The sequence below is a fragment of the Prionailurus viverrinus genome, chromosome B2, assembly GCF_022837055.1.
Source record: "Prionailurus viverrinus isolate Anna chromosome B2, UM_Priviv_1.0, whole genome shotgun sequence".
In the NCBI taxonomy this organism is placed as follows: domain Eukaryota; kingdom Metazoa; phylum Chordata; class Mammalia; order Carnivora; family Felidae; genus Prionailurus; species Prionailurus viverrinus.
This window is the reverse complement of record NC_062565.1, coordinates 151,341,110-151,363,319: the sequence shown is the minus strand read 5'-3', so window position 1 is coordinate 151,363,319 and position 22,210 is coordinate 151,341,110. Positions and strand designations below refer to the sequence as shown.

At 54.6% G+C, this 22,210-nt stretch overlaps 1 protein-coding gene across 4 annotated transcripts in view; it reads right to left on the bottom strand.

The window, feature by feature from the left end:
* SMOC2 (SPARC related modular calcium binding 2) overlaps positions 1–22,210 on the bottom strand; it is a 165,702-nt gene that overhangs the window by 32,953 nt on the left and 110,539 nt on the right. For all 4 annotated transcript variants that reach the window (XM_047859996.1, XM_047859997.1, XM_047859998.1 and 1 more), the window contains exons 8-9: positions 16,946–17,132; positions 9,340–9,422 (exon numbers count right to left, since the gene is read on the bottom strand). In XM_047859996.1, coding sequence (XP_047715952.1) covers positions 9,340–9,422; positions 16,946–17,132 — 270 coding nt within the window. The remainder of the gene's footprint in view (positions 1–9,339; positions 9,423–16,945; positions 17,133–22,210) is intronic.

Sequence of the window (22,210 nt, the reverse complement as noted above, 5' to 3'; positions counted from 1 at the left end):
GGACAAAACTGCTTATCACGGAGTAACAGTTGTTTAATGACGACTTTAACTTACTGAATGGTGTTTGAGAACAGTCTGTCCTCTTGAGTTCTCTAAACTGTCTCCGAAGCATCGCTTTACCCCCCCAGTCGGTCTGGCACGTGCTTCTTCACGGTCAGTGCGGCTCTAACCCCCACTCCCTCTCTCCCCCGCAGAACCGTGACTTCCAAAGCAACGGAGGCCAAGCCAAGGAGGAGCTAGCACACTAACGCCACGGACAACACTCCCTACTGTCCCAGAGTCTGTTTAATCGGCCCTTTCGATGAAAACCGAGACTTCGCGAATGACTCCGGGTGCCTGACGCCCGAGCTGCCCGTGTTGGCCTGAGCCGTGCCCTGAGAGCTCCTGCGGCCTCAGGCGAGGTGCTCACCAACACCGGGTTCTCCGCTGTTTCCGCCAATGCCTGGATATTGACAAAGATACTTACCGCGCTGTTACACCGGGAAACTAGAGACCGGCTTAGAAGCTGTGAATTTTAGAGATTAAAAACTTCAAAAAAAAAAAAAAAAAAAAAAGGAGCCGACCTTTTTAACCATGGGTCACTGTGATTCCAGTTCAGGAACCCTGTTTACCAGCGTCGGTCAAGGGGGGGGGGGGGGGGCTGTGGGTCATGTGACGCTTCGGGGTTCCTACTGCCTTCTCGGCCACGCACGACCCTCGTGGGCCCGCGGTGACAGCCCCACGTCCGGGGTGCAGGGCGTGGACTGTCCCCAGTCCCTTCCGCTGCCCGGTGCGTGTGCCCCAGCCCCAGCCTGCGTTCCCGCGTCCACGTCCCACTGGCTGGTCCACTGCTACCACTCGCGGCCCGGCTCCGGCTCCTCGTGACTGGACGCCAGACCAACCAACGTGCTCCCACACATCACACCCGGCTAACCCGAAAACTGTGGGGCCTCATATTCAAAACATGCGAGGACGCTCACGATGGTGCCGGCAGACGGTTACCCGGGCCGCCCCCAGGAAGCCGGCCCTGCTGCTGATAAAATCCCTGCCCAGATACTTACGTCCGAGGCAGACAGGGTAGTGAAACCTGTCCGCTCTCTTGGACAAGAAATAGACGGGGGGGTTAACGGTACCCAGATCTCAGATCATCGTATCTCTGCTGGACCGCATTCACCGGGCAGCCAGGACGGGGTGGCTGCATCACTTGTAGACTTTGAGACACAGGTGCCTTCTTTTCTGGAGCCAATGACTGAATCCTGGGGTACAGGGTTCTCGGGAAGGTGAGGTGTTGGCTTCGATGGGCCTCACCTCTGTGACACGCAGGCAGCTTTGAATCCGTCTGGAAGCAGGGGACCCTACAACCAGTGGCACCACATGGCAGGCCTGTGCTTTCCTAGACCCCGCAGGTGCAGGTGCCGACGAGGGAGAGGGCCACCTGGGGACCTGGCCAGGGAAGAGCTGAGGTCAGCTGGTGACAGGTGACAGGATCCGAGGCTGAAAATGGGAGGTGTCCAAGTAGCTGTGAGGCTCCGGGCAAGAGTGAACATCGCTTCTAACCAATTAGTCACAAATATCCATCTGAGAGGATACGAAAGAAGTGGGCTCTCCACTTTCCTGCATTTTTAGTAGCTGTTTTTTAAAATGTTTTATTTATTTTTGAGAGAGACAGAGGGTGAGCTGGGGAGGGGCAGAGAGAGAGGGAGACACAGAATCCGAAGCAGGCTGCAGGCTCCAGGCTCTGAGCTGTCAGCACAGAGCCCGACCCGGGGCTCGAACTCACGGACCACGAGATCGTGACCTGAGCCGAAGTAGGACGCTTAACCGACCAAGCCACCCAGGCGCGCCTGCATTTTTAAACTACATTTTCATCCAAATATTATCGCAAACTAGATTTCTCAACTCTCTTTCAGGCACAAGAAGCTCCTCTTTATATTCGGTGACTCAGGCAAGGAACCGCCTTAACACTCTTTCTCAGTTGGTTCAGTACCGAAGCATTAATACTCGGAAACAGCGTCCGACTTTCTTGTAAGTAACTGAAAGTTTCCAGTCGACCTTTAGGATTCCTTCCTCTGCGTGTTAAGACCAAAAAACAAAACAAAACAAAACAAAAAAAACCTTTGCTTCTTTAACTTGGCCTTAATTTGTTCTTATTTTACTGTGAATGAGTAATTCCCACAATTTTCCAGCAAACCTCCTCCAGTTGATCTTCATTCTCTTAAAAATGGAGAAAAATATCAACTGAACTAAATACATATTCTAATAAAAATCTCATGGGGCGCCTGGGTGGCTCAGTCGGTTAAGCGTCCGACTTCAGCTCAGGTCACGATCTCGCGGTCCGTGAGTTCGAGCCCCGCGTCGGGCTCTGGGCTGATGGCTCAGAGCCCGGAGCCTGTTTCCGATTCTGTGTCTCCCTCTCTCTCTGCCCCTCCCCCGTTCATGCTCTGTCTCTCTCTGTCCCAAAAATAAATAAGTGTTGAAAAAAAAATTTTTTAAATAAATAAATAAATAAATAAATAAATAAATCTCACCAGGAACGAGGCTCCTGGTGGCTCAGTCGGGGGAGCGTCTGACTTCGGCTCAGGTCATGATCTCACGGCTCGTGAGTTCGGGCCCCGCGTCGGGCTCTGTGCTGACAGCTCGGAGCCTGGAGCCCGCTTCGGATTCTGTGTCTCCCTCTCTCTCTGCCCCTCACCCACTCGCATTCTGTCTCTGTCTCTCTCAAAAATAAACATTAAAAAAATAAAAAATACAAAATAAAAAATCTCACCAGGAACCCCGCCAAGTGCAGCACAGTTACGACTTTTCAGTCCTGGCTCCGTGTATGTCTTCTGCACCTCCAGGACCCCACCAGCTTGTCTCCTAGGAAACGGGGTGCAGGCACCCCACTTTCTCAAGTTTGCCACACGCCGCCTCGCCTTTAGGAAAGGCCTACCTTAGAAGCCGTGTTCACTGACCAAAGGCGGTCTGAAGATGGTGGGATGAAAACAAGGCGAAAAGTGCCCATAGCCCCGCCCATAGCCAGTCCGCAGCGAGCCGGCACACGGGCGGCGGGCACCGGGCACCCCCTTTCCCGGAACCACATCAGCATCGCCACCTCCAGCCCCCAGAGCCCAGGACCGTGTCTGGGCGCATCGGGGCATCGTCTCGGTGTATGTTGTGCGTCTGTTAGCAAGCTGTGTCCCGAGGTCCCAGAAAGAGCTCAAGAACTCTTCTGTATAAATTTACAGTAATGGCCTCTTCACTTTACCCATTTCGACTTACGGAAGGTTTCATCAGAGAGCTCGGCACAGGACGCACTGTGTCCTCGAAATCCTCTCCCCACTCAGTGCACCTGCTCTCACCTCCACCCCCTCTACCCCGACCCTGTTAGCAGGCAGCTGGCAGGAAGCCTCTCGGCGCCGCGGCTGACCGGGGACGGCGCCGGGAAGACTGAGCCGCCGAGGGCACAGAGCACGCGTGTCGCAGCCCCGAGCTGGCCGCGTCTGCAGGGACACGGGGCCGCCCATCTCAAATGAAACGCTTTGTTCCGAGCCCAGCTGCAGTTTAGCAGACTCGTGGCTATGAATTGGGTACGTGATCTGACACGAAAGTCAGAGATGCTGACGTTTCCAGTGGGTGAGATATTGACATCTGGTATTCTCTTCGAAAGGGCCTTGAAGGCCACACACAGAGCCCCCTTTGGAAGAAAGGTAAATTCTGGAGTTTTCCAGGTGCTGCATTTAGGGTCCAGTGACCCTTTTGTTCAGTGGGAGTTGAACTGCCACACGGCGCCGTGTTCGCGTCGGACCCCATGGTTCCGTGCTCGCCCCGGAAGGTCACCAACGCTACCGTCTTACGACCTACCCCTGTGCTGTGCCCAGTGACTTACCGCTTTTGCAACTGTTTCCACCCTCTTAATCCCGTCGTCTGCTTCGCCCATCCCCCCACCCACGTCCGCTCCGGCCACCACCAGATTGTTCTCTGTGCTCAAGAGGCTGGGTTTTTGTTTGTCTCTTCTCTTCTTTGTTTCACGTCTTAAATTCCACATATGAGTGAATTCATATGGTAATCGTCGTTCTCTGTCTGACTTACTTCACTTAACATCATAAATATATAAAGAACACCAGAAAAACAAATAATCTGATTAACAACAGGCAAAGAACCTGAACAGACATTTTTCCAAAGAAGGCAAACGGCCGACAGACGCATGAAAAGAATCTCGAGTGCTGGTGAGGACGAGGAGAAAAGGGACCCGCGTGCACTGTTGGTGGGAACGCAGACTGGCGCAGCCCCGTGGAAAACAGTACAGAGGCTCCTCAGAGAGGTACAGACAGAGCCACCGTGCGACCCGGCAGCCGCACCAGTAGGTGTTTACCCAAAGAAAATGAAAACACTAAAACGCTAATTTGAAAAGATGTGCCCTTAGGGTTATTACCACGTTATTTACAACAGGCAAGACGTGGAAGCAGCCCACGTGTCCGTCCAGACAGGAGCGGAGAGGATGTGGTGTGTGCGTACGCACACACACACGGACACACACATGTACACACATATACACACGTAGGCACTCAGACACATGTACACACACATACACACATATACATACACACACATACACACATACACATATACACTCACGCATATATGTACACACACACATACACACACGTATACACTCAGACACATGTACACATATATACACACACATATACACTCACACATATATACACAGACACACACATATACACTCAGACACACATACACATACATACACACATAGACACACATAGACACACATACACACATATACATACATACACATATACACTTGCACATATACATACACACACATACACACACGTAGATACTCAGGCACACGTACACATACATACACACACATACACACATATACATATACACACATATACACTCACATATATATACACATACACACACATATACACACGTAGACACTCAGACACATGTACACATACATACACACACATACACACATACACACATACATACACGCACATATACACTCACACATATATATACATACACAGACACACGCATATACACTCAGACACACGTACACATACATACACATACACACATATATACAAACACGGACACACATACACACATACATACATACATACACATATACACTCGCACATATATATACATACACACACATACACACACGTAGACACTCAGACACATGTACACATACATACACACACATACACACATACACACACATACATACACACACATATACACTCACACATATACACTCACACATATATGTACATACACACACATATACACTCACATATATATATACACATACACACACATATACACTCAGACACACGTACACACACATATACACATGTATACACTCACACGTACACATATACACACATATATACATATATACATGCATACACATACATGCACACACACACATAACTACACAAAAATACACACATACACATGCATACACACATATACACAGAGATACACACATATACAAATATACACATATATACACACACATACATATGCACACACATACATATATGAACGTACACACTGTACACATATGTGCACATATACATGCACATAATTACACACACATATGCACACACATACACACATACACAAATACACATATACAAATATATACAAACATACACACATGCACAAACCTATACACACATGAGCACACATAATTACACATACATACATACATACATACGCACACATATGCAAACATATACACATACACACAAACATACACACGTGAACACACATACACGTGCACACACATGTATACACAAATGCACATACATACACACACATATACTTGCTATTCTCAGGACAAAGTGAGGATCATTTTATCTTACCTTAGAAAATCATAATTACTTTTGCAAAAAATTAGAGTACTGTGAGCATAGTACTTGAGAGATGCAGGGGTGCTTTTAGGGTTCCTAGCTGAGTCAAAGATCCCACTGCACCTGCAGTCACCAGGGACTCAAAGGGCTTTTTGTCTCCGTAGACTTGAAAAGACTGTGTGTTGTGGTTCTACCCCCTTCTGGGGTCTCTGGGGACAGGGGCCCCCGGCTGCTGGCGGCTGCCGCATCTTGTCCCTGCAGTAAGCCTGTGCGCCACGTCGGCGGGGGTGGGGGGAGGGGGCGCAGGGCGGCGGGGTGGGTCTGTCAGTCTCGTCACGATGCCGCAGGCTCTGCCCAGAACGGAGGAGGAGGAGGAGACAGGCCTTCCTCCCCTCAGCCGGCGGCAAGCCCTCGGGGGGTCTGGCAGGAGCAGCGAGCTCCATCCACCAGGCCATCCTCCCCCCACGTCAGGAGCCCGGGCGTCTAGGACTCGCACTGCACACCTCACAGTCTGCAAACCGCTTGCTACATCGAAGTCCACAACGTCACTCGGCCCGGAACAGCCAAGAGGCTTAGAGGAGGAGAAACGCGGCCTCGTGCCCTTAATTTACAAACTCTGTGCCACATACGAGCGCCTCCTCTGTGCTGGGCGCTGTGCCAGCCGGCGGGGCCCCGGGAGGCTCAGTCCCCGCCCCCCGGAAGACGCGAGGGCATATGCGCCATCTGCACACAGCCCACGTGAACACATGCGGTGGCCGTGTCCCGCAGACAGGTGTCCGGGACAGGCTCCCTAAGGAGCCGCATAGACGGCACAGAGCTGCCCCCGGGGAAAGGCTCCGTGCCAGCAGCCCCGGGAGCAGAGCTCTGCAGGGGACGCGGCGGGTGGAGGTCACCGGGTGGACGCGTAAAGAGACGTGACAGCCAGATGCCAGGACAGGAGGAACTCAGACCAATTCGTGGATGGGAAAGGGGCAGTTTAATGCCTTTGTTTAAAACTGCCGCCACCCTCGGTGTTTACCCCTCTCAGGACGCTATGACACGTCCTGTAAGGAAACTCATGGAATAAAAGAGCCCCAGTAATGACCCAGTCCTCAATAGGGCACCCGTCAGCGGGATCCTGACCTCCCTCCACACGGTAAAGCGCCAGCCTCCAAAGATGAAGTCATCACTGAGCGGCAGCTCGTGAGAGCCGGGCACGTGCTCACCGCCCCACGAACCGTGGGAATAATTACCTGAGAGTCAACAGACCCTCTAAAAACGTGGACCGTGAATGAGAAAATTACAGCGTGTCTTAGAAAATAAAGGGCCCTTACTGGCCGGGGCGTAGAAAGCCAGTTGAAACGAAAACTGTACCTTTTAAGAAGAAAATGCATCAGCCTCAGTGTGGCTTGAAGCGCCTGCCCACGGGCCTGCCACTGTGCTGTTCTGGAAACGTTTCTCCTCTCGACAAGAATAGCCTCTAACCTGGAGTCATTTCAAGACCTACTTGTTTTTCCCTAATAAGGAAAACTGTCTCCAAAAAATCAAAATGATTAAGTGGTCATGAGCAGTACTAAGCAGAATGTTACACGGTTTGCATACAGTGGCCTGTGTGTCTGGAGGCTGGTTTTTATTTAAGGTATGAGCGAGGGGGGGGAATCTCTGCGTGACAGCCCGATACCCCAGCCGAGGGGACAGGCTGTCCAGCTGCGAGGACGCCTCCTCCCAACGTGTTCCCTGACACTCCCGAAGGTGCTGTGACGGCCGCACCAGCCAGTGAGACATCCCCGTGCTTCTCAGCTGGACCCTCAGCTGCTTCCACGAGACAAACGACCATTCCCGTCTTGAATCACGAACCCGGTCGAAACCACACACGCTCTAGCTAGAGGTAGTGCAGTTCTGTATTATCAAATAAGGAAAAGGTAAGCGTCTTGGACCCTCAGAGCCAAAGTCAAACAATCTGCTTGACGTTTATGAGACAGCATTAAGACCAGCTGAACACAGCGAGGGCTCTCCGTGCACCGAGCGCCTGCTAGATTCACTGTTTCCTGTGAGGAACGGTCTTGTCCACCACAGAGGGCAAGAGATCGCACCCGACGACGGAGGGAGAGAAGGCCCTCCGGTCCGAGAACATGAGGGCGCGTGCGATTGGGCAATTCACTGAGCTCCTTGTAAGGGTAAGACATCATGTATGCACAAGGCGCTTAACTGGGAATCTGCGTGGGTGTTTGCGGCCGCACCTCTATGCCCTCCCCCTCCCAAGACGCGGGAGCCTGATCCCAGAGACACAAAGCAGGCAGACCGCTCCCAGAGACAGACACCGTGCGACAAAAACCGGGTCTCCCGCAGGCTACTTGGACCTGTGTCAAAAGACAGTGGTGGGAGCTGGGGGACAGCCCCCCACGCGGACGTCTCAGGAGAAGCGAGGGCGACGGGCAGAGCTGTGCTCACGGAGGAAGCTGCTCCTCTCCTCCCTCTGTCTTAGGAACTTTGGTTCCCAGTGCTGGCTGGGTAACAGACGCGTCTCGGTGATGCGCCAGTCTTTTCTCTCTTTATTCATACACAGGAAAACATCTTTGCGGGTCAGAGTTTAAAACCCTCCTCCCTGATACTAGGACAAACAACGCAAGAACCGCATCTTCTAAGCGGAATTCTTACGGACTTTGTGTACGGCCAAGATCAAACATGTGCTCTGGGCGAAAGGACATTCGAGAAGGATTTTCACGGTCTCTGAGGCATTGGGGAAACACAATCTGGAGATGCTTAGAAGAAGAAAAGAAGACCCCAATGAAATAAAACAGAACTGGCTTTGAAGCGCCACACCATGTCAGAGCTTCGTCTCTGAACTCCTTGATCTCATGACATGCGCCCGGCCGCCGAGACCCCGCCGGCCGGCACGCGGCCCTCTCCCCTAATCCCCCGCAAACTCCGGGGGAGACGCGGCCCCCACGAGAGGCTTCAGGTGGACCTGTCGAAGGCATCATTTTTGCTGTATCACCAACACTTGACACGCTCTTTGCTGAAAGACACCGCCTTTTCATGAATGTATTTTCAATAATTACAGCGTTTAACTCACCGCCTCTGTTTAATTCGAAACGGTTCTTTGCGACTAAACATGCTTGATACAGAGATCGAGCTCATGTTTTACTAAAACCTAAACTTCAGCTCCTTGAACAGTTGATTCCATTCTAAAGGAATGTCAGAACATGACATTTGACTTAATACTTTCTTTTAGGTAAAACAAAGGATCCTTTTGGTTTAGAAGTTCTGATTTTAGAGACGCTGTTCGCTTCTCGGAAAGGCCGGGTCTTAGGCTCGGCCCTTCCGGCCTCGCCGGCCACAGGTGCTGACGTGGGCAGGTGCCCGTGTGAGCCCGTGTGAGCCCCGCCCCGCAGGTGCCCACTTGGGACAGAGCAGGAGAGATTCCTTCTCATCCTGAAGTTTCGAGAAAGCTCAGGCGCTGGGGGAGGCGTGCCCACCACGCCTCTGTGGCGCTTACCTTGCAGCGGACGGTCCTTGTACAAGTCCCTTGTTCGGGTCGGGTGAGCCCGGGCTGTGTTGTCACATTTTGGCTGCTCGTACCTGTGAGGGAACAGAAGGGAAAGCGGGTTCAGACTCAGAAGGCGGTGCTCTCCTCTGTTTCCCAGGCAGTTGTGCGATGGCCCCCGTCCTTGGACCGCAGCGCATCTGTGGTGTCCACTTCTCAGGACTGAGGACTTTCCGTGACCTCTGTGACAATTTACTAAAGTTTAGTTTTCACAGTCGGGAGGAAGGAGCACATTGCACAAGACTCCACCTCTCCGTGCAGTTTCTGGGACAAATCTTACACGGCGGCTGCCGAAGACCAACCCCATCTCTTCCAGGATTTGTTACGGTTCAGAGGGGGAGGGGGAGGGGGCAGGTGAGGGCAGTGGCTGTCGTCCCAGGAGAGAATGCAAACTCTCAGAAAGAACCTCCGAATTTTTTATTTATATCTGAGAGACCAACTAAATCTTAATCCAATTTATGAAGCTACTACAGGTTGTCCCAGTAGCAGGGGAGGGAGGAAGGGAGGGAGGGGGGAAGGAGAGACGGAGGGAGGAAGGAGGGAGGGAGGGAGGGAGGAAGGAGAGACGGAGGGAGGAAGGAGGGAGGGAGGGAGGGAGGAAGGAAGGAGAGATGGAGGGAGGAAGGAGGGAGAGATGGAGGGAGGGAAGTAAGGGAGGGAGGGAGGAAGGGAGGGAGGAAGGAAGGGAGGGAGGGAGGGAGGGAGGGAGGGAGGGGGGAGGGAGGAAGGAGGGAGAAAGGGAAGGAAGGAGGGAGGGAGGAAGGAAGGAGGGAGGGAGGGAGGAAGGAGAGACGGAGGGAGGAAGGAGGGAGGGAGGGAGGGAGGAAGGAGAGACGGAGGGAGGAAGGAGGGAGGGAGGGAGGGAGGAAGGAAGGAGAGATGGAGGGAGGAAGGAGGGAGAGACGGAGGGAGGGAAGTAAGGGAGGGAGGGAGGAAGGAAGGAAGGAGGGAGGGAGGGAGGGAGGGAGGGAGGGGGGAGGGAGGGAAGGAGGGAGGGAGGGAGGAAGGAGAGACGGAGGGAGGAAGGAGGGAGGGAGGGAGGGAGGAAGGAGAGACGGAGGGAGGAAGGAGGGAGGGAGGGAGGGAGGAAGGAAGGAGAGATGGAGGGAGGAAGGAGGGAGAGACGGAGGGAGGGAAGTAAGGGAGGGAGGGAGGGAGGGAGGGAGGGAGGGAGGAAGGAAGGGAGGGAGGAAGGGAGGGGGGAAGGAAGGGAGGGAGGAAGGAAGGAAGGAAGGGAGGGAGGGAGGGAGGGAGGGAGGAAGGGAGGGAGGAAAGAAGGGAAGGAGGAAGGAGGGAGGGAGGGAGGGAGGGAGGAAGGGAGGGAGGAAAGAAGGGAAGGAGGAAGGAGGGAGGGAGGGAGGGAGGGAGGAAGGAAGGAAGGGAGGGAGGAAGGAAGGAAGGGAGGGAGGGAGGAAGGAAGGGAGGGAGGAAGGAAGGAAGGAAGGGAGGGAGAAAGGAAGGGAAGGAGGAAGGGAGGGAGGGAGGGAGGGAGGGGGGAGGGAGGGAGGAAGGAAGGGAAGGAGGAAGGAAGGAAGGAAGGAAGGAAGGAAGGAAGGAAGGGAGGGGGGAGGGAGGAAGGAAGGAGAGACGGAGGAAGGAGGGAGGCAGGGAGGGAGGAAGGAAGGAAGGCGGGGGAGGGAGGGAGGGAGGGAGGGAGGAAGGAAGGAAGGAAGGGAGGGAGGGAAGTAAGGGAGGGAGGGAGGGAGGGAGGGAGGGAGGAAGGAAGGGAGGGAGGGAGGGAGGGGGGAAGGAAGGGAGGGAGGAAGGAAGGAAGGAAGGGAGGGAGGGAGGGAGGGAGGGAGGAAGGGAGGGAGGAAAGAAGGGAAGGAGGAAGGAGGGAGGGAGGGAGGGAGGGAGGAAGGAAGGAAGGGAGGGAGGAAGGAAGGAAGGGAGGGAGGGAGGAAGGAAGGGAGGGAGGAAGGAAGGAAGGAAGGGAGGGAGAAAGGAAGGGAAGGAGGAAGGGAGGGAGGGAGGGAGGAAGGAGAGACGGAGGGAGGGAAGTAAGGGAGGGAGGGAGGAAGGAAGGAAGGAAGGGAGGGAGGGAGGGAGGGGGGAAGGAAGGGAGGGAGGAAGGAAGGAAGGGAGGGAGGGAGGGAGGGAGGGAGGAAGGGAGGGAGGAAAGAAGGGAAGGAGGAAGGAGGGAGGGAGGGAGGGAGGGAGGGAGGAAGGAAGGAAGGGAGGGAGGAAGGAAGGAAGGGAGGGAGGGAGGAAGGAAGGGAGGGAGGAAGGAAGGAAGGAAGGGAGGGAGAAAGGAAGGGAAGGAGGAAGGGAGGGAGGGAGGGAGGGAGGGGGGAGGGAGGGAGGAAGGAAGGGAAGGAGGAAGGAAGGAAGGAAGGAAGGAAGGAAGGAAGGAAGGGAGGGGGGAGGGAGGAAGGAAGGAGAGACGGAGGAAGGAGGGAGGCAGGGAGGGAGGAAGGAAGGAAGGCGGGGGAGGGAGGGAGGGAGGGAGGGAGGAAGGAAGGAGAGAAGGAGGGAGGAAGGAGGGAGGCAGGGAGGGAGGAAGGAAGGGAAGGAGGAAGGGAGGGAGGGAGGGAGGGAGGGGGGAGGGAGGGAGGAAGGAAGGGAAGGAGAAAGAAAACACTATGTCCGGCCCCCATCAAGTGGACAGAAAAGCGCGGAGAACGGACAGGTGGGTGGGGGCCGCGTGGAGCAGGCGCTGTGGCTGCCGCTGACGCCCCCCTCAGGAGAGCAGGTGCAGGGGGGGCTCTAGCACTGACTGACGGGCCCCCGGGCACCTCTGCTGAGGGCTCTGATGCCAGGCCGGCAGCCGGCACTGGCCCCCCGAGGGCCTCCCGACGGCTCCTCCGGAACGTGTGTGGGAGCACCGGCAGTGGAGACCCAGGCCGCAGGGAGGACGGCCCCCGTGCAGCGGGGCCGCTACCTGCGGGACCTGCCTCCCTGAGCACCCATGCGGTCCGCCGGGTCTGGAAAGGGTCTTGGACGGTGTGAGCCGGGGGAGGGGACGTAGGTGGAATGTTCCGGACTGAACCCTGCTGACACTCAGGGAAGCGATCGAGGTTCCAGCGTCCATTCTGCAGTGGTCTCCTTCCTCGCTCCGGGAGGAAGGGGCGGGGCACCACGTTTCCTTCTAACAGGTCACTTCAGGTTCCTCTTTCTCTTCGCTGTTTTGTTTTCCCGCCACAGGGAACAAGAGAAACTCAAGCGTCTCCCCGGTGCCCAGTCCGGGGCGGGGGGACGACCCGCTGCGGCCGGAAGCGAGCGCCAGGGGGAACCCGAGTCCCCCGCCCCCCATCCCGAAAAGTCTCTTTGATGCCAGAGAAGTCAACACTCACTCACACAAACGAAACAGACTTTTCAAAACGCTGATTTTGAACCTGAAGCGTCCCCCACGCACTCAGGCGCACAGTTAAGCTGTCACATTCACACTCGCCTGGACCGCGGTGGGGTTCGGCGTCGACGGCAGCGGGCCCACAGTCACGAGACCGTGAGCACAGGCGAGGGGACCCGCCTCAAGCAGGGTGGCCCCCACACTGGAACCGCAGCGGACACAGGGGAGCCAAAATGCACCCAGAGTGAGCGAGCGAAAGAAGCCAGCGGTCGGAGGGACTGCTGCTAAGCTCCCGTTCTCACGGGTGACGTTTGCAGAGCTCGAGGTCTCTATCGCAGGCTCCGGCCCGCGTCCGCGGGCTGGAACAGGTTGGAGCCGGTGCCCGTGTGAGAACTGACACCATCACAGCTGACGGCTGTGGGAGGAGCCGAGCAAGTGTGCCCCCGCCGCTGACGGGACAGGTGGGAGCTGGGGACGGAACTCCCGGTGGACAGTCAAGTGCCCGGCCACTGAGGGCACGTCCTGTTTGCGGGAGTATTGGGGGGTGCCCCTCGGGGACAGCCACGGGCCGCTCTGTGGGGTCAGAGGCTAACCCATGACGTGGACTCTGTGCGGAGCCTCCGCGTGGCAGTCCCCCGCTCCGAGCCTTTCTTTGAAGCGGCCTGGAAGCCAGCCACGCTCGTCCTTCCGGCTTGGTTCCAGGTTTCACTGGAGAGCTCTTAAGAATCCTACACGTGTGGATTCAAACATGTATATTGACACGACAGCATTCTGCCTCTTTTAAGAGGATGGTGACACGCCGTAACTTGCGGAAATGGCGATCTCAAGGAACAGAATTAACGCCTTTGAAGTCTCCAGTAAAAACAAATCTCAAATTCAGTGTTTACGCCCCTCACATCCTTTTCAGTAGCGTTTCGCTCGCTTGTGCGAAGTAAAAATGAGCATCTCTCGACTGTCTGCTTGCCCGTCAGATACCAGGCTGTCCGCTGGGGAGAAGGGTGATTTCGCGTGCACTTGGCCAGTGACAGAGTCGGGCTCTGGGGTTGGGAATGGGGGGGCTGCCCTACTGCGAGGTAAGAACAGCCTGAAGCCTGGGGCCCCTGGGTGGCTCAGTCAGGTAAGCGTCCGACGTTGGCTCAGGTCACGATCCTACGCTTCGTGAGTTCGAGCCCCGCGTCAGGTTCTGTGCTGACAGCCCGGAGCCCGGAGCCCGCTTCGGATTCTGTGTCTCCCTCTCTCTGCCCCTCCCCTGCTTGCACTCTGTCTCCCCAAAATAAATGAATATTAAAAAAAAAAAAGAAAAGAAAAGAACAGCCTGAAGTCTAATGGCAGATGGGTGAATGCTTCATCGGCCATCAGGAAAGCGAAAGAGACCTGGCTCTGCTCTGGGAGCTAACGTAGAAGCTGGCCACCAGCCCGATCCACGCTTAGTGGGATAATCGGATGGCCCACTCAGCTCTCCCCACTACGAAGCAGGGGCCGGCTGGAACCCGCCCCTCTCCTCCCAGATCCCACTGGACCACGCAGGGCGTGGGCTCACGCGGGTGCCTGGGCCCCGGCCCACCGGGAATCACCACGCTACAGCCCAGATGCCAGTTGTGACACCGAAGGGCAGGAGAACCAAGAGGCACGTCGGCGCGTGGCCCATCCCGTTTCCGCCCCGATGATCATCCGAACCAGAAATTCTGTGCTGGACGGAAGCCACTCTCCACGCTGGCAGGCAAACACGTACTCCTACTGTCCCCGGCCCCAACATCCGGGAGTTTTCGTTACCTTGCCTGGTGAGACGAGGAAAAGGGAGCTACCTGGCTTATCACGACGGCGCATTTTATTTCTGTGCCTTCTCTCTGTCTTGGAGCTTTAAATTACTCTTCCTGTCGGCAAATATAGAGGATAACTGAGGGAAAAAACGTGCACCATCTACACAAATACACAGCGAAACTACAAAGTATCTCCCTGGAACTGCTTGTTTCAGAAAACCGTAAGAAAATAGCATCGATGCGACAGGAAGAGGACTTTCTGCAGGCTTCCTGCCCAGTCACAGTACAGCCAGTCGTAGATGTGGGTGAGGCTGGCCTGCAGCTTATCAGATATCCCTTAAGGTGGATAATTTTGATTTCCCAACATCCATGCCTCTCTAGAGATCAGTCTAAACCAGGTCCATTTTTCAGGCCAGTCATGGGTTGGTTTGCCCGTGGTCGTGCGATCCAGTTCTGGCCAACAATCCATGAATTGAATTTGCTAGGTAACGTTTCGGGAAGGTTGTTTGGACTCCCGGTAAAGAAACGGGCTGTGTATCCTCTGAGCACTGTGGTGTCTGGATGAGATGCCCGGATGCCTGCAGCCATCTTATGACCATGAGAAGAGTCCATTCAAGGGTAAAGACAACACAGCGAGGATGTCAAAGTAAAGACCTGGGAGATCCTGTGTCATCAGCGACATCACCAAATCATAGCATCAGCTGAAATGCGGCTTTCTTCATCTCTGTGATTCTCACCTGAGGTAAACGTAGCCCCTCACTGTTTATGTCCACGGATGGAGGATAGACGGATGGACAGATGCACGGATGTACGGGCGGGTGGAGGGATGAGACAGAAATGCGGGCATCCAAAGGGTCTTCCTCACTGGGTTTAATTTAATGCTGTTTCTTGGAAGTCAAAGTTCTAAGAGGGAGGTACTCCCTTCTGGAGGCAAATTCTGAGAAAATGAGAACTTGATGCTGTTCTCCCTGAAGTTTTTGAAGCCACGATAAAGTCTGGGCAGAAAGAAATCAGGACAGACAGGAGGGAGGAGGGGTTCCTACACTGCTTGTCCGATTATGATAAAAATGCATACAGGTCCCCTAGGGACGGCACCGTAAACCCTGGTCTGGTCGTCTCAGAGCCAATACGAGCAGTTCTGGTTTCGACAGCATAAGGACTTCCGTTGGCCAGTGTGAACAAAGCCTCTCCCGGCGAGCCTGGCCCCCGTTTCTGGAGGTGTGGCCGAGGGGCCAGCAGGGCAGCAGCACAAGGCCTGGCCTGGGGAGCAAAGGCCCCAATCTAAATGCACAGTGAACAAGCCTGAGTTCTAAAGGCAGAAATACTGCTTCCTGAGAAAGGTTTCTTAGGAAACAGTCCCTACACACACGGGCACGGGAACCAAGACATAGCACTCACGCCAACACCCTAAACAGATTTACGTTCTTCTCAAGCCGTGCAGGGCACACTTGTGTGGACGCTCTCCTGCGGCAGCCGTGTAGTCGCCGAACCCCCCTCGCCGGCCTGCAGGCCTGGGCGGGGGTCTGCTCTGGGCGGGCACAGAAGGCGTGTGGCCAGAACGGGTGACTCGCTGGCCACCAAGAACCGGCTTGAATTCTACTGTGTTCTTCCAATTTGACCCCTGCTTGTCCCGGACGGGGACCAGGTGTGGGCGCACTGCACGTCGACCAGACGTTTGCGAGCTGGTCGCCTGTCCTTCGGCCGCCTTCCTCCCCTAAATGTGTCATGGTCACCCTTGAAAGACTGGGGGAAATCATTCCGGAAGCGTCAAAACGCTCATGCCTAGGTGCTAGATATGAAACCAGCGGCCGAATTGGATGACTTTTGAAATATTTTTGTACATTGGTGAATTCTCTTATCAATCTACGAAAATTCAAACTCAATTCACGTAACAAAGGACTGCAAACACATCTTCACTCGTGTCTATCCAAGTTCCACGAGCAGTTCGTGCGCTTCGGGCGCGATGACGAAACCGCCTGGATCAAACTCACACACAATACGAGGGAGTAAATGTTTTTGCATCTCAGACCCTTGAACAGCTCTTGCTGAGCTCGCTTTTAGCACACTGTCTTGATTTTATGCTAAGGAAAGCCATTTGGAAAAAACACACAGAAAAAAGAAAGCCATTTGGGGCGATCGGTTCTTTCGGCTTAGAAAACGCGGGGCTCCCCGTGCCGCAGGCAGAGCAGGGGAAGCCGCCGTGGACACCTGCTGGTGTCCTGCTGGATACCGAGCCCGCTTCCCCGACTGCAGCCGGCCGGAATCGGGGCCCGGAGGCCTCAGGCGTCACCGCTCCCCGCTGCGCGCTGGCAGCTCCCGGGGGCCGTCGGAGGGGCAGCGTGCTCCAGGTGCCGACGGCTGGAGCCATTCGTGTCCGCGGCGGCCCCACGGCGCTGTCCGGACAGCAAAGCGAGGTCTGGGGCCGGGCACCCGTGACGGCGGCACCCACGGCAGGCGCGCCTTCCCTGGCCTCCCGCCCGCGCCTCCCGGCCCGCGGGCGCAGCGCTACCTGGTGGACGTGCCGGGGATGGGGCGTCCGGTGTCCACGAGGACGCACCAGCAGTAGCCAGTGGACGGGTGGCACTGCACCGGCTTGTAGAGCCCGCCGTGGGCGCACTCCGGAATCACCACGTTGTCGTTCTTGGGCTGCCTGGCCTCTTCCAGGGCCGACTGCTGCTCCTGGTCGCAGGAGGACACTGGGGACAAAGGACAGAGGCGTGAGCGCAGCGGGTCCCTCGCGGGGCCCGCGGGTGCGACCGGAGGGCTGCAGGAAGCCGGGGAGGCAGGGGCGGAGGCTGGCCAGTCGGAGGGGGGCCGGGTCAGCAGGGCTCAGGGAGGCACGGTGGGCGCAGGTGACCGGCAGCCACCTGTGAAAGGAGGGGCAGCTCCGGGTGCAGGACAGTCCGGACGGCAGCATCGGCCTGGGTCCCCCACCCAGGTTTCAGCCCAGGTTGTAAAAACTGAGGCCGTTTGTCAGTATTTGCAAACTTACTTTGTTGTTTTTTTTTGCAAATCAGTGCTGGACCTATAATTATCGATTAGTTGCTACTTCTTTCAATTTTGTCACCAACTTTTATTTAAAGGACGTGAAAGTACACAAGCCCAGCCTATGTCCGAGCACTGAGGAACCCAGTCTCGGCAGACGGCGGGCCTGGGGCCACACGGCTGCGACAGCCACAGGGCGTGTCCACAGCACACGATGGCACCGGTGACTGTGGAAGATGCTTGCTGTTAACGGTGACAGAGGCACAATCTCACGGCATCCACCACTCATGTAACAAGCAGCTGCTCGTAGGGTTTTCCAAGGGCTAGACCTGCCCTGATTCATTTCATGGGCTTTCTCAGGCAGCCATTTGGCAGATGAGAAAACAGAGGCACGGATAAGCCACTGGGGGAAGGCCACGCGGCTAGGAAGCTAGGAAGGGGCGGACCCAGAGCTCAGATCCAGACCCGTCAAACTCAGAAGCACAAGGTCTGACCGGTTTGTCAGCCTGCACCCCTCCGGCCTCCGGGCAGATGTGGTTCTCGCGCCCCCTGTCTGACACTGACTTCAATATGCCTCCTGGGGGCACCAGGGGGGCTCGGTAGGTAAACCGTTCGACTCTGGATTTCGGCTCATGATCTCACAATTCGTGAGTTTGAGCCCCACGTTGGGCTCAAAGTATGGAGCCTGCTTGGGATTCCCTCTCTCTCCCTCTCTCTCTCTGCCCCTCCCCTGTTCATGCACACACACTCTCTCTCTCTCTCAAAATAATTAAATATTTATAAATAAATAAATAAGCCATCCGGAAAACAGTATGGAGGTTCCTCAAAAAAGTTAAAAACAGAACTACCCTACAATCCAGCAACCACACTACTAGGTATTTATGCAAAGAATACCAAAACACGAGTTCAAAGGGATACATGCCCTTGGATGTTTATAGCGGCGTTATCGACAATCGTCGAATGATGGAAAGAGCCCAAGGTGTCGATCGATGGATGAACAGGTAAGGAATATGTGGTACATATACACAATGGAATACTACTCGGCCATAAAAAAGAATGGAATCTTTCCGTTCCGTTTGTAACAACGTGGATGGAGTTAGGATGTATTATGCTCCGTAAAATACGTCAGTCAGAGAAAGACAACTATCAGATGATTTCGCTCACATGTAGAATTTAAGACACAGAGAGAATGAACACGGGGTGAGAGAGAGACAGGAGAACCAAGAACCAGACTCTCAACTAGGGAGAACACACTGACGGCCACCAGAGGGAGGTGGGCAGCAGGTGCGACCCGGGTGCTGAATCACTATATCGCACACCGGGGGTCAACTAACCCGAACTTAAATGAAGATGCGGAGGACAAACAGCTCTGCAAGCAAGCCGACTGCCCGGGGCTATCCGCACTCCAGCACCCCCACAAGGTGAGTGCGGTCTACTCCATAATCCTCAGAGGGTAAGGAACTCGAGCCCAACAAAGTAAAACCTGGGGAGCACTTTATCCTTCGCTGTAGAGTCACACACGGTTTGAAATACAATCTAGAAACAGTCAGCATATTCCAAACACTCCTGTTCTGGATAATTCCGGCCTAAACACAAAAGGGTAAAAATTAACACCGGCAAATTAAATCTCCCTCCTCCCCCATTTTAAAGAATTCCAAATGTGTGCGCTTGTCTGCACTTTGTCTTCGCAGTGGGCTTTCTCCGGGAGTGGCCTCTGACCACTCAGCCCCTCGAGTGGACATGCAGAGACCCGGCCACTCACCCCCTGACCCCAGGAGGCTCGAGGTCAAGGCCGATCACAGAAGTGTCGGAGGTGGGACCGGTCGGGCTCTCACTCACGGAATCACTGCAGAGAACAGAGCCCTGTGTCCCCGGTCACATACGTGGCTAACGGTAGGGCGGCTCCGGGCCCCCCAGGGCTGTGGGCCCTCTCCCCCTGAGCTGCCCCGAGGGACCCCAGGCCCACAGCCCCGGGAGCACACCTGTCCTCCGCCTGAGCTTCTCTGTGGAATCGAGCAATGGCATTCTTTTGCCTTCGCATTTCTCCAAAGGAAGGAAACGGAGAGAACAATGCCTTGAGTGGATATAAAATCTTTATAGCACTTTCCTGCTTATGAAGCGATTTTCCATAAACCACGCTTTAGTCTGTTCGGAACCAGCTGACTGCAGTTCACAGGGACTTTGCGACTGTCGACGTAACATCGAGCAGGTGGGACCGCTGAGAAGCTGAGAAAGAACGTGCCGTGGGGGACCAGCACCCAACTCAGGGGGCCCCATGAGGACGAAGGAGGTTAGATGCACGAGCAGAGCACGAGGACCGTGCTTCCCAAGCGTCAGCTGGGATGGCCTGGCACCTAACAGGCCCTCGAGGAACTGCTCTTTTTCTTTTTAATTTTTTTTAACGTTTATTTATTTTTGAGACAGAGAGAGAGAGACAGAGCATGAACGGGGGAGGGTCAGAGAGAGGGAGACACAGAATCTGAAGTAGGTTCCAGGCTCTGAGCTGTCAGCACAGAGCCCGACGCGGGGCTCGAACTCATGGACCGTGAGATCGTGACCTGAGCCGAAGTCGGCCGCTGAGCCGACTGAGCCACCCAGGCGCCCCTAGGAACCGCTCTTCAGATGATAAGCGGTTCTGGTACCAACAGTGAGAGAAGGACCCAGGTTGCAGCTCCTCTGGCCACTCCAATGACGACACGAGGACCCTCCCGTGTGGAATTTCGTGACTTGTCCTTTACCGACTGTATTGCCAAATGCTAGGAGACTTGTTAAAAACCGTACAAATTTCCGTGTACCCCCTCGAAAAAAACATTAACGTGTTGCGTTTCAGACCCTCCTCTGTGTTCCCACTAGAAAGTGCTTTCCCTGCCGTGGCCTCCTGGGCCGGACGCAGACCCCTGAAACCGGATGAGCACGACTGCGGCTTCATCAATCAGCGTATCTGTCCAGGTGGACATTTTGTAGGATGATCACAGAGGCCATAGATCATTCCAATGTCACAGTAGATGCCAAAATCACGGTCATGAGCAAGAGGCAGAAGGAAAACCTTGGTCTCTGGGTGCACAGCACACTTCCTGTTCCCAACAGCCAGTGCTCCGGTCCTGGTACAGAAACCCTGGGACCCAGAAGGTCCCAGCGGCAAGCGCTCCGGGCCAAGTACAGAAGTGGCCCGATCAGCCCCGAGTCCAGGGTGCAGACTCCTGCCCCGGGCACAGCCGTGCCTACTTGGGTGCCGTGTCCCTGGCACGTGAACACAGAGGAGGCCGGAAGAAGGTCTCCGCGGGACTGTCCAGACCACAGGAACCCACTCCGGGACCCTGGGGAACACTTGGCTGTGCAACTCCCACTCTTCGAGGCCTCCAAGTATTTCCAATAAATCCCCTGTGGCTCCAGTTACCCAGAATCAGAGTTTTCTGGCTGTAAATTAAGTCCTTTAAGCAACAATGTTCTGATCCTAAAATAGCCCAACATTAGGATCGGGCATTTGGTTTTCATTTCAACAATAACACTCCAACGATCGGGGTGCCCGACGCACCTGGCCGAAGATCCCGTCAGGCACCGTTCCAGGTGCCGGCGAGGCGACCCACGCGGTGCGGGTGATTTCTAAAGATGTAATTCATCTCTAATCCACGACAACAACTCACAGCCACTGCATCTCTTAGAACACCACCACGCAGTTCTGTAAAATTTCAATCTGTTCCCTGTAAGTTCTGTCCTCTTCTGCATACGCTAGAGTTCGCTCAGCAAATACACAGCTCCATAAATAAAATCCACCCATGCTCACACGGTCATCATAAGGAAGCTTTCGCTCCAACCACAACTTGGAAACTGGCGAGAAAAAAAAGGGCAGTGATTGGCACTTGTGGCCCGCATTGCCCCGTGAGTCACTTGAGACCATGAGAAGTCACCAGGGAAGGTGCAGCAGAGCCACACCTTCTCAGAGGAAACCCTCAGAGCAGTTAGCCCGTGACTACAAGGACTCACACACTTGGGAGAAGAGCTGATTCCCAGCACGCACCCCTGGAAAACACACTGCTCACTGTGAGCGTCCACTTGGTTCCTTTTCAGAAGTTTTATTAGTGAACAGAATTTATGGTGTGATTACTTGGGCACAAAATACTTCTCAAGCTCCATCCAAGGACATTCTGTATCTATAGAAATGGTTCTGGGAAATTCTCAAAATGTCCCTTCGGAGTATTTTATTTCACATTTGAAGGTTCATCACAAGCAAAGTAAGATTAAGTCAACAATCTCTTATAATTTGCCAAAGAACGTTGTAAAATGTAGAAGATATTATAGCTGAGTCAGAAGAAATTTCGTGTTTGTTGCATAAACATCCTGGTCAGTTAGAAATGTTAAATTAAGCAATTTTATTTGGTAAGTCTGGCTCCATGTGGGGAATTCAAACTTGTTGGAGAAATGCAGTTCTGTGTTCCATTGCTAAGGGCCATGATGAAGGAAGAAGGCCTTTAGACAAACCGATGACAACCCCTGGGAACAGAGGCTAAACAGAAACTCGATTTCTGCTTTGGAAAGTGGCTCTCCCTCCCTAAGGCAGCACCAGCCCCAGGGGACCTGACCTCGGCTCACGCTGGGGCCACAGGGAGACGACACAGACACCCTTTGTTCATAAAGGGCACGAAGCACTTATAAGTGGAGATAAACACGGAACAAAGCTTATTTTACCACAAATCCAGAAACTTTCAAACATTGGGACACAGAAGCAGGGCTTTAAAAGGGCCCCACAGAAATAGGTTTCAAGGAAGGCCCGGAAACACATGGAGGGAGG